The 13,157-nt window shown below is 44.5% G+C and overlaps 1 protein-coding gene across 1 annotated transcript in view; it reads left to right on the forward strand.

The window, feature by feature from the left end:
* The window catches only part of fig4a (FIG4 phosphoinositide 5-phosphatase a), a 131,115-nt gene that overhangs the window by 97,795 nt on the left and 20,163 nt on the right, over positions 1-13,157 (forward strand). Inside the window, exon 23 of the mRNA XM_065026287.1 lies at positions 11,178-11,252. Within this exon, the coding sequence (XP_064882359.1) occupies positions 11,178-11,252 (75 nt within the window). The remainder of the gene's footprint in view (positions 1-11,177; positions 11,253-13,157) is intronic.

Below are 13,157 nucleotides of genomic sequence, written 5' to 3' on the forward strand. Positions count from 1 at the left end.
ACTGCACCTATCCGGCATATGTGACAATATAACCATAACACCCAAACCCTTCAATTAAAACCATTTCGCCCCTAAAACACGCTGAAACAAATCCATTTGATCTTGAACACAATGTTGTCATTAGACTAATTCTCGCAGAGTGCATCAAGGTGTGACACTACCTACGGTCGTGGTCAAAAGTTTTGAGAATGACACAAATATTCATTTTCAAAGTCAGCTGCCTCAGTTTGTATGATGGTAATTTGCATATAGTCCAGAATGTTATGAAGAGTGATCAGATGAATTGCAATTAATTGCAAAGTCCCCTCTTTGCCATGCAAATGAACTGGATCCCCAAAAACATTTCCACTGCATTTCAGCCCTGCCACAAAAGGACCAGTTGACATCATGTCAGTGATTCTCTCGTTAACACAGGTGTGAGTGTTGACGAGGACAAGGCTGGAGATCACTCTGTCATGCTGATTGAGTTCGAATAACAGACTGGAAGCTTCAAAAGGTCCGAGCTCTGGCTGGGCCACTCAAGGACATTCAGAGACTTGACCAGAAGCCACCCCTGCATTGTCTTGGCTGTGTGCTTAGGGTTATTGTCCTGTTGGAAGATGAACCTTCACCCCAGTCTGAGGTCCTGAGCGCTCTGGTGCAGTTTGTCATCAAGGATCTCTCTGTACTTTGCTCCATTCATCTTTCCCTCGATCCTGATTAATCTTCCAGTCCCTGCTGCTGAAAAACATCAGGCCAAAGAGTTCAATATTGGTTTCATCAGACCAGAGAATCTTGTGTCTTAGGGTCTGAGAGTCCTTTAGGTGCCTTTTGGCAAACTCCTAGCAGGCTGTCATGTGCCTTTTACTGAGGAGGGGATTCCATCTCGCCACTCTACCATAAAGGCTTGAATTGGTGGAGTGCTGCAGTTGTGCTTCTGGAAGGTTCTCCCATCTCCACAGAGAAACTCTGGAACTTTGTCAAAGTGACTATTGGTTCTTGGTCACCTCCCTGACCAAGGCACTTCTCCCCCGATTACTCAGTTTGGCCGGGCAGCTAGCTCTAGGAGTCTTGGTGGTTCCAAACTTTTTGATGGAGGCCACTATGTTCTTAGACACCTCCAATGCTGGAGAAATGTTTTGGTACCCCTCCCCAGATCTGTGCCTAGACACAATCCTGTCTCAGAGCTCTATGGACAATTCCTTTAAACTCATGGCTTGGTTTTTGATCTGACATGCATTGTCAACTGTGAGATCTTATATAGCCAGGTGTGTGCCTTTCCAAATCATGTCCAATTAATTGAATTTACCACAGGTGGACTCCAATCAAGTTGTAGAAACATCTCAAGGATGATCAATGGAAACAGGATGCACCTGAGCTCAATTTTGAGTCACATAGTAAAAAATCTGAATACTTGTGTAAATAAGGTGTTTTGAGATCAAAGTGCTAGCTACATGTAGAGACGTGTACACATTTGTACATTTAGTTCATATCCTTTGCTAGTTAGTGAGTTAATAGCCCAGTTATAAATCATTTGTACATTTAGTTCATATCCTTTGCTGGTTAGTGAGTTAATAGCCCAGTTATAAATCATTTGTACATTTAGTTCATATCCTTTGCTGGTTAGTGAGTTAATAGCCCAGTTATAAATCATTTGTAGTCAGCAATGGGGGAGTGATTGCTTCCTACAAGAACACAAAATGTGTACATTTCTAGACATTTTTGAAAAGCGAGTCAGGTACAGAGCTTTTTTGTGTGTGTTGTATTTTGAGACGGGCTTCAATAAGCTAAGTAGCCAATAGGCAGAAGGTAGCATGATTTGTCTGATTCTCTGTAATAATGGTATGGGAATAATGCTGCATTTTATTTTGTAAAGTGGTTTCTTGCAATCAAACAACAACATTTTGTGTCACCTTGTCTGAAGGACAAGTGGATGAACAGGTTAATGTCAAGCTCGGTGTAACGGCTTTCTTCCGTCGAAGGAGAGTCGGATCAAAATGCAGCGTGGTTAGTTCGATACATCTTTAATTATGAAAAAACACGAACAATACAAAAACAACAAACGGAATGTGAAAACCTATACAGCCTATCTGGTGAATAACTAACACAGAGACAGGAACAATCACCCACGAAACACTCACAGAATATGGCTGCCTAAATATGGTTCCCAATCAGAGACAACGATAATCACCTGACTCTGATTGAGAACCGCCTCAGGCAGCCATAGACTACGTAGACACCCCACAAAACCCCAAGACAAAAAACACACCACAATAACCCATGTCACACCCTGGCCTGACCAAATAAATAAAGAAAACACAAAATACTAAGACCAAGGCGTGACAGAACCCCCCCCCTAAGGTGCGGACTCCCGGACGCACATCAAAACCATAGGGAGGGTCCGGGTGGGCGTCTGTCCATGGTGGCGGGTCCGGCTCGGGACGTGGACCCCACTCCATTAATGTCTTAGTTCCTCCCCCTCGCGTCCTGGGATAGTCCACCCTCGCCGCCGACCATGGCCTAGTAGTCCTCACCCAGAACCCCACTGGACTGAGGGGCAGCTCGGGACTGAGGGGCAGCTCGGGACTGAGGGGCAGCTCGGGACTGAGGGGCAGCTCGGGACTGAGGGGCAGCTCGGGACTGAGGGGAAGCTCGGGACTGAGGGGAAGCTCGGGACTGAGGGGCAGCTCGGGACCGAGGGGCAGCTCAGCACCGAGGGGAAGCCCAGCACCGAGGGGAAGCCCAGCACCGAGAGGAAGCTCAGCACTGAGAGGAAGCTCAGGCAGGTAGTATGCTCCGGCAGATCCTGGCTGGCTGGCGGATCTGGAAGAGTCTGGTTGACTGGCAGATCTGGAAGAGTCTGGTTGACTGGCAGATCTGGAAGAGTCTGGTTGACTGGCAGATCTGGAAGAGTCTGGTTGACTGGCAGATCTGGAAGAGTCTGGTTGACTGGCAGATCTGGAAGAGTCTGGTTGACTGGCAGAGTCTGGTTGACTGGCAGATCTGGAAGAATCTGGTTGACTGGCAGATCTGGAAGAGTCTGGTTGACTGGCAGATCTGGAAAAGTCTGGCTGACTGGCAGATCTGGCTGCTCTGGCTGCTCTATGCAGACTGGAAGCTCCATGCAGACTGGCAGCTCTGGCTGCTCTATGCAGACTGGCAGCTCTGGCTGCTCCATGCAGACTGGCAGCTCTATGCAGACTGGCAGCTCTGGCTGCTCCATACAAACTGGCAGCTCTGGCTGCTCCATGCAGGCTGACAGCTCTGGCTGCTCCATGCAGGCTGACAGCTCTGGCTGCTCCATGCAGGCTGACAGCTCTGGCTGCTCCATGCAGACTGGCAGCTCAGGCTGCTCCATGCAGGCTGACAGCTCTGGCTGCGCTGAACAGGCAGGAGACTCCAGCAGCGCTGTAGATGAGGAAGGCTCTGGCTGCGCTGAACAGGCAGGAGACTCCAGCAGCGCTGTAGATGAGGAAGGCTCTGGCTGCGCTGAACAGGCGGGAGACTCCGGCAGCGCAGGAGAGGAGAAAGGCTCTGGCTGCGCTAAACAGGCGGGAGACTCCAGCAGCGCTGTAGAGGAGGAAGGCTCTGGCTGCGCTGAACAGGCGGGACGCACTGAAGGCCTGGTGCGTGGTGCTGGAACTGGTGGTACTGGACCGAGGACACGCACAGGAAGCCTGGTGCGGGGAGCTGCCACCGGAGGACTGGTGTGTGAAGGTGGCACAGGATGGACCTGACCGTGAAGGTGTACTGGAGAGCCTGAGAGCAGGGCTGGCACAGGACGTGCAAGGCTAGGTAGGTACACAGGAGGCCTAGTGCGTGAGGCTGGCACAATTTTCACCAGCCGACTAACACGCACCTCAGGACGAGTATGGAGCGCTGACCCAGGTGCCATCAAATCCCCGACTCGCTCCGTCGGACGAATATCGTACCTAAAGCACCAAACTAGCAACTCCCTCATTACTCTCTCCTCCACTTTCCCCATTAACCGCCGCCGTGCTTGCTTCGCCAACTCCATTCTCCGATAACCTGCTTCGCACTGCTCCAGCGAATCCCAGGCGGGCTCCGGCACTTTCTCTGGGTCGACAGCCCACCTGTCTATTTCCTCCCAAGTAGTGTAGTCCCGATATTGTTGCTCCTGCTGCCGCTGTTGCTTCTCCTCATACCAGCGCCTCTCAGCTCTCTCCGCCTCCAGTTCTTCTTTGGGGCGGCGATATTCTCCAGGCTGATCCCAGGGTCCTTCTCCGAACAATTCATCCTCCCAAGCCCAATCCTCTCTTTGTTGCTTCTGCTGTCGCTGCCTGTTACCACGCTGCTTGGTCCGGGTGTGGTGGGTGATTCTGTAACGGCTTTCTTCCGTCGAAGGAGAGTCGGACCAAAATGCAGCGTGGTTAGTTCGATACATCTTTAATTATGAAAAAACACGAACAATACAAAAACAACAAACGGAATGTGAAAACCTATACAGCCTATCTGGTGAATAACTAACACAGAGACCGGAACAATCACCCACAAAACACTCACAGAATATGGCTGCCTAAATATGGTTCCCAATCAGAGACAACGATAATCACCTGACTCTGATTGAGAACCGCCTCATGCAGCCATAGACTACGTAGACACCCCACAAAACCCCAAGACAAAAAACACACCACAATAACCCATGTCACACCCTGGCCTGACCAAATAAATAAAGAAAACACAAAATACTAAGACCAAGGCGTGACACTCGGCTTGTTTTTTTCAACAGTCTCATGGAATGTAGGCCTAAACTGAACAACACACATTGGCTACTTCTGTAGGCTGAACGATAACAGCTATTTCCATGTTAAAATGTTGTTGGATGGTTTTTATGGTAGGCCACTGCTATACCTACATTATGATCAAATAGCCACAGTAGGCTACTTGACCACTGTTAAAATAAACTTAGTGGGTACAACCTCAGTGTTCACAGTAAAAAATGGTTAGAGCTCTGTCAAATTGGTTGTTGATCATTGCTAAACAACCATTTTCAGGTCTTTCCATCGATTTTCAAGTAGAGTTAAGTAAAAACTGGATCTCGACCACTCCGGAACATTCACTGCCTTCTTGGTAAGCAACGCCGGTGTAGAGTTGGCCTTATGTTTTTGGTTAATGAAAGGTAAATCATCTCCTAGTGTCTGGTGGAAACAGACTGACCCAGGCTTTCCTGTAGGATTTTGCCTGTGCATAGATACATTTGTCCTTAAAGATTACAAGCATACCCATAACATGATGCAACCACCCCTATGCTTGTATGGAAAGTGGTACTCAGTAATGTGTTGTATTGGATTTGCCCCAAACATAACACTTTGTATTCAGGACAAAACTGAATTGCTTTGCAGCATTTTTTGTAGTATCACTTTAATGCCTTGTTGCAAACAGGATGCATGTTTTGTAATATTTTTTATTAGGTTAGTATTGTCATAATTTGGAATATCTGTCAATTAGGTTAGTATTGTGGAGTAACTACAATGTTGTTGATCCATCCTCAGTTTTCTCCTGTCACAGCTATTAAACTCTGACTGTTTTAAAGTCACCATTGGCCTCATGGTGAAATCCCTGAGTGGTTTTCTTCCTCTCCGGATACTGAGTTAGGAAGGACACCTGTATCTTTGTAGTGACTGGGTGTATTGATACACCATCCAAAGTGTAATTTTTATGAATTTTTATTTTACCTTTATTTAACTAGGCAAGTCAGTTAAGAACAAATTCTTATTTTCAATGATGGCCTAGGAACAGTGGGTTAACTGCCTGTTCAGGGGCAGAACGACAGATTTGTACCTTGTCAGCTTGGGGATTTGAACTTGCAACCTTCCGGTTACTAGTCCAACGCCCTAACCACTAGTATGAATAACTTCATACTGATCAAAGGGATATTCAATGTCTACTTTTTTGTTTTACCCATCTACCAATAGGTGCCCTTCTTTGCAAGGAGACTCTGTGGTTGAAATTCACTGCTCAACTGAGGGACCTTATAGATAATTCTGTGTGGTGTGTAGAGGGATTAATTCAAAAATCATGTGAAGCACTATTATTGCACACAGAGTGTGTCCATGCAACTAATGTGACTTGTCAAGCACATTTTTACTCCTGAACTTATTTAGTCTTGCAATAACAGAGGAGTTTAATACTTATTGACTCAAGACATTTCAGCTTTTTGTACATTTGTAAACATTTCTAAAAACATGATTCCCCTTTGACATTATGGGGTATTGTGTCTAGGCCAGTGACACAAACATCTAAATGTAATCCATTTTGAATTCAGGCTGTAACAACAAAATGTGGAAAAAGTCGAGGGGTGTGAATTCTTTCAGAAGGCCCTGTACATACTGTGTCTGTAGGACACATACAATGAATGGCTCATTAATATGTACTGTATGATCATATCTATAATCCCCCTTCAGAAGTATAGATCTGCTCTCATCACCCGAGCTTTTCACCATGTGCTATGGCAGCCTATACTATAGTGGCCATCAATGTAGGGATGGAACTCAGGACACAGAGGGGTACCTCAGGTTAGCTACGGCCGTCTCTTCCTCAATGAACAACTGTTGGGCCTTTGAAGACCCTTGGAGCCTAATCCCATCAGAACACACACACACTCACATCTCCCTACCTGTGGGGCGTCCTGATGGAACCACAGAAATGGAGAGATTAATCAGGCCAGGGGAACAATAAAGTTTTGTGTTTCTCGCTCTCCCCTCACAGCCCTACATTTATAGGTGCTGTTCGTCATACTGTCCTTTGTTCCTGTGTCCTTCTGTACCCTGGTCACTCAGATATCACATTTTGGAGGAACTGAACACAGCCATTGTATAGTACTGGGAACTATTGTATGAAGATAATGATTGGTTATACGTCACCTTGCTTTTACCTTAACCAGTGGAGGCTCCTCAGAGGAGGAACGGGAGGACCACCCTCAGTGAATTTCGTAAAAATATAAATGTTAAAAAATTTAAAAAGTTATCCTTTTTAGATAAAACTATACTAAATATATTAATGTCACCAAATAATTGATTAAAACACATTGTTTTGCAATAAAGGTCTACAGTAGCCTCAACAGCTCTCTGTAGGGTAGCACCATGGTGTAGCACCATGGTGTAGCCAGAAGACAGCTAGTTTCCGTCCTCCTTTTGGTACATTGGACTTCAATACAAAACCTAAGAAGCTCTTGGCTCTCACACCCTTCCATAGACTTACACAGTAATTATGACAACTTCCAGAGGATGTCCTCCAACCTATCAGAGCTTTTGCAGCATGAACTGAAATGTGGTCCACCCAATCAAAGGATCAGATAATGAATCTAGTACTGAAAGCATAAGCTACAGCTAACTAGGACTGCATCGAATACCACTCCAATTTGCTTACCGCCCAAATAGGTCCACAGACGATGCAATCTCAACCACACTGCACACTGCCCTAACCCATCTGGACAAGAGGAATACCTATGTGAGAATGCTGTTCATCGACTACAGCTCGGCATTCAACACCATAGTACCATCCAAGCTCGTCATCAAGCTCGAGACCCTGGGTCTCGACCCCGCCCTGTGCAACTGGGTACTGGACTTCCTGACGGGCCGCCCCCAGGTGGTGAGGGTAGGCAACATCATCTCCACCCCGCTGATCCTCAACACTGGGGCCCCACAAGGGTGCGTTCTGAGCCCTCTCCTGTACTCCCTGTTCACCCACGACTGCGTGGCCACGCACGCCTCCAACTCAATCATCAAGTTTGCGGACGACACAACAGTGGTAGGCTTGATTACCAACAACGACGAGACGGCCTACAGGGAGGAGGTGAAGGCCCTCGGAGTGTGGTGTCAGGAAAATAACCTCACACTCAACGTCAACAAAACTAAGGAGATGATTGTGGACTTCAGGAAACAGCAGACGGAACACCCCCCTATCCACATCGATGGAACAGTAGTGGAGAGGGTAGTAAGTTTTAAGTTCCTCGGCATACACATCACAGACAAACTGAATTGGTCCACTCACACAGACAGCATCGTGAAGATGGCGCAGCAGTGCCTCTTCAACCTCAGGAGGCTGAATAAATTCGGCTTGTCACCAAAAGCACTCACAAACTTCTACAGATGCACAATCGAGAGCATCCTGGCGGGCTGTATCACCGCCTGGTACTGCAACTGCTCCGCCCACAACCGTAAGGCTCTCCAGAGGGTAGTGAGGTCTGCACAACGCATCACCGGGGGCAAACTACCTGCCCTCCAGGACACCTACACCACCCGATGTTACAGGAAGGCCATAAAGATCATCAAGGACAACAACCACCCGAGCCACTGCCTGTTCACCCCGCTATCATCCAGAAGGCGAGGTCAGTACAGGTGCATCAAAGCTGGGACCGAGAGACTGAAAAACAGCTTCTATCTCAAGGCCATCAGACTGTTAAACAGCCACCACTAACATTGAGTGGCTGCTGCCAACACACTGACACTGACTCAACTCCAGCCATTTTAATAATGGGAATTGATGGGAAATGATGTAAAATATATCACTAGCCACTTTAAACAATGCTACTTAATATAATGTTACATACCCTACATTATTCATCTCATATGCATACGTATATACTGTACTCTATATCATCTACTGCATCCTTATGTAATACATGTATCACTAGCCACTTTAACTATGCCACTTTGTTTACATACTCATCTCATATGTATATACTGTACTCGATACCATCTACTGTATCTTGCCTATGCTGCTCTGTACCATCACTCATTCATATATCTTTATGTACACATTCTTTATCCCCTTACACTGTGTATAAGACAGTAGTTTTGGAATTGTTAGTTAGATTACTTGTTGGTTATTACTGCATTGTCGGAACTAGAAGCACAAGCATTTCGCTACACTCGCATTAACATCTGCTAACCATGTGTATGTGACAAATAACATTTTTGATTTTAACCTCTTCCCTCTACTCGGGACGCTTGCGTCCCAACTAGAGCTCTGGAAATGCAAATGTGCTACGCTAAATGCTAATAGTATTAGTTAAAACTCAAACGTTCATTAAAATACACATGCAGGGTATCGAATTAAAGCTACACTCGTTGTGAATCCAGGCAACAAGTCAGATTTTTAAAATGCTTTTCGGCGAAAGCATGAGAAGCTATTATCTGATAGCATGCAACACCCCAAAAGACCCACAGGGGACGTAAACAAAATAATTAGCATTTCGGCGTTACACAAACCGCACAATAAAATAGAAAACATTCATTACCTTTCACCATCTTCTTTGTTGGCACTCCTAGATGTCCCATAAACACTATTTGGGTCTTTATTTCGATTAAATCGGTCCATATAAAGCCTAGATATCGTTATATGTAGACTGTGTGATAAACGAAAAAAACATAGTTTCAAAACGTAACGTCATTTTTTTAAATTCAAAAAGTCGACGATAAACTTTCACAAAACACTTCGAAATACGTTTGTAATGCAACTTTAGGTATTAGTAAACGTTAATAAGCGATAAAATTCATCAGGAGGCGATGTAAAGATCATTAGCTGTCCGTCTGGAAAAATGTCCGGCTAGAAACTCAACGAAAATATCCGGTCCTAGACCGGAGGAGATACGGTGTCCTGTATGTGTTTGACCAAGAAAAAACTCGAAGGGAAATGACAAGACTCTAGACACCGTGTGGAAGCTGTAGGTACTGCAACCTCAATGGGTTTATCAATGGGTTCAAGTAGCGCATGGATATATTTTCCCATTTTCAGTGATCAGTTTTTCCTGTGATTTTCGATGTAAATGCCGTTCTGGTAAAGCCACAGCAGTGATTTAACCAGTTTTTTTAAACGTCTGAGTGTTTTCTATCCACACAGACTAAGCAAATGCATATACTATATTCCTGGCATGAGTAGCAGGGCGCTGAAATGTTGCGCGATTTTTAACAGAATGTTCAAAAAAGTAGAGGGTAGAAGCAACAGGTTAATATGGTGAGTAGTTGACTCAAAGAGAGAGAGAGACAATAGTTGAACAGTTTTCAACAAATTAATTTCTTCAAAAATGAAGGAGAAGCATGCGAGATTCTGTACTTTTTTTCTTTTTTCAGTTTCCCTTAGCTAGCAAATTCAGCTGGCTAGTTTAGTTACTCAAACACCTGGCTCAAACAGAGAGGGAGGCTATGTTAGCTTGCTGGCTATGACTATCCAACACTGGAACTCTTCCAAGTCAAGGTGGGCTTTTGGTTTTATTAATGTATTGCCGCTGGAGCCTGCCGGTGTAACTGCTTACTGTGACTGTACACTGTAACGTTACTGCATGAATGTAGCAGGTTTACGAATGAGTTAGTCCTATTAGCTATGTTGACTAGGACGTTACTTTAGCTAATATGGGGACAACTATGTAGGCTGTGTGTAGTGGTTATGATATGGTTTGGCTTGGAAAGTTTTTTTTCGCCTGGTCACATACAGCTGAAGTGTTGTTCATTGAAGTCTACAAACGAAGGGAAAAGGTGAGACGAGAGTGCATAGAGGCAAGAAGGAATACAAAGTGAACTGTTTGTGTGATCAGGGGTGTCTTCATTCCATCGATTTCTGTTGATAAACGTTTCTTAAATGGATGCAAACGAAACGGGGATAAAAACCTGAATGTGTCAATAGAAACTCTTGTTTGCAACTGTTGGACTAATGATTACACCCTAGATAAGCTAGATGCAGGCAAGAGATCTCGTACAACGCTGTGTACTACTCCCTTCACAGAACCGTGCAAACTGGCTCTAACCAGAATAGAAAGAGGAGTGGGAGGCACCGCTGCACAACTGAGCAAGAGGACAAGTAGATTAGAGAGTCTAGTTTGAGAAACAGACGCCTCACGAGTCCTCAACTGGCAGCTTCACTAAATAGTACCTGCAAAACACCAGTCTCAACGTCAACAGTAACGAGGAAATGTCAACTCAGATTTATGAACATTGTTTGGGATTCTGTGTTTTTCTATATATTGATTACTAATTTTTCAACGTTACTTTTAGTTTGGAATGAGATGTTTGACGAGCAGGCGTCCACATACTTTCCAAATTCAATGTTAAATATTTGATACAGTGGTGTCTAAAAAAAGAGGTGTGATGCTACTTACGTTATCTGAAATGTTTGGTGATGTTTGGGTCTCCGTGGTGATCAGCTGTTTAAACACTGACTGTGTGTGTGTTGTTCTGCAGGTTTGCCTATCTGGGTCAGAACCAGCACAAGTTGGAGAGAACCGAACCCTCAGTCCTGGAGAACGCCATCAACGTGTAAGTTGAGCGTTTAACACACAAACAAGTACACTGTCTAATACTATTCTAATGAACAGATGGATACAGGCCTTTTCAGACGACTCTGGAAAAAATGTAATAACACATTCCTTTCTAAGTGGTCCCAAAGGGGCTTGTGGACTTGTGCTGCCTGCCTCTCCACAATTTCTCTCTTCTTATTATTGTCAATCCCCTCCCTCTATCCTCCTCAGTGGTATTCTCTCATCAGTGGTAGCCTCTCGCTCCCGTGTCCTTCTGACCCACCCAAGTGCACTGTGAACCGGGGGTTTAGAGGTGCCAGCACTCCAACACATGTTAAAGCAATGTGCGCTACGCACACACACACCATCTTATAAAAGCTTATGAACAACAGTCTCCTGGGAATAGGGTTGCAAAGCTACTGGTAATTTACTAAAGTTACTGGAATCTCTGCTAATATTGGTAATTAACAGTTCATCTATGGTAACTTTAGTCATTTATACTTTGACAAAAAAAAAATTTGATATAGTATTCACTTTTATATCTGTGTCGATATTGTCCATGAGTTTGTAGTGGATAGACCATATGGTTATTGCCTAATTTATTTAAAAAAAAGCATCTGATCAACAATGGAATTATTTTTAATGAACTTTTCCAACTATTGACATTTTTCACGACTGCCACCAGTTTGGCACCAAAACATTTACAACAGAGAAATTACAAAGTAAATAAAACTATGTACAAAATATATGTATTATATTTATATACTGACAACTCATATTAAGTACCAATGGTAACCAAGTTGATGGTTTTATATTTAGGATGTTTTACAACTTTTCATACATACAGTTGAAATCGGAAGTTTTACATACACCTTAACCAAATACATTTAAACTCAGTTTTTACAATTCCTGACATTTAATCCTCAAAACAAATCCCTGTCTTAGGTCAGTTAGGATCACCACTTTATTGTAAGAATGTGACATTTCAGATTTGATTTCTTTCATCACATTCCCAGTGGGTCAGAAGTTTACATACACTCAATTAGTATTTGGTAGCATTGCCTTTAAATTGTTTAACTTGGGTCCAACGTTTCCAGTAGCCTTCCACAAGCTTCCCACAATAAGCTGGGTGAATTTTGGCCCATTCCTCCTGATAGAGCTGGTGTAACTGAGTCAGGTTTGTAGGCCTCCTTGCTCGCACATGCTTTTTCAGTTCTGCCCACACATTTTCTATAGGATTGAGGTCAGGGCTTTGTGATGGCCACTCCAATACCTTGACTTTGTTGTCCTTAAGCCATTTTGCCACAACTTTGGAAGTATGCTTGGGGTCATTGTCCATTTGGAAGACCCATTTTCGACCAAGCTTTAACTTCCTGACTGATGTCTTGAGATGTTGCTTCAATACATCCACATAATTTTCCTCCCTCATGATGCCATCTATTTTGTGAGGTGCACCAGTCCCTCCTGCAGCAAAGCATTACCCACAACATGATGCTGCCACCCCCGTGCTTCACGGTTGGGATGGTGTTCTTCGGCTTGCAAGCCTCCCCCTTTTTCCTCCAAACATGGTTATTGTGGCCAAACAGTTCTATTTTTATTTCGTCAGACCAGAGCACATTTCTCCAAAAAGTAGGATCTTTGTCACCATGTGCAGTTGCAAACCGTAGTCTGGCTTTTTTTATGGCAGTTTTGGAGCAGTGGCTTCTTCCTTGCTGAGCGGCCTTTCAGGTAATGTTGATATAGGACTCGTTTTATTGTGGATATAGATACTTTTGTACCTGTTTCCTCCAGCATCTTCGCAAGGTCCTTTGCTGTTTTTCTGGGATTGATTTGCACTTTTCGCACCAAATACGTCTGTCTCTAGGAGACAGAACGCATCTCCTTCCTGAGCGGTATGACTGCTGCGTGTTCCCATGGTGTTTAT

This window comes from Oncorhynchus nerka, linkage group LG13, assembly GCF_034236695.1.
Source record: "Oncorhynchus nerka isolate Pitt River linkage group LG13, Oner_Uvic_2.0, whole genome shotgun sequence".
Lineage (NCBI taxonomy): Eukaryota > Metazoa > Chordata > Actinopteri > Salmoniformes > Salmonidae > Oncorhynchus > Oncorhynchus nerka.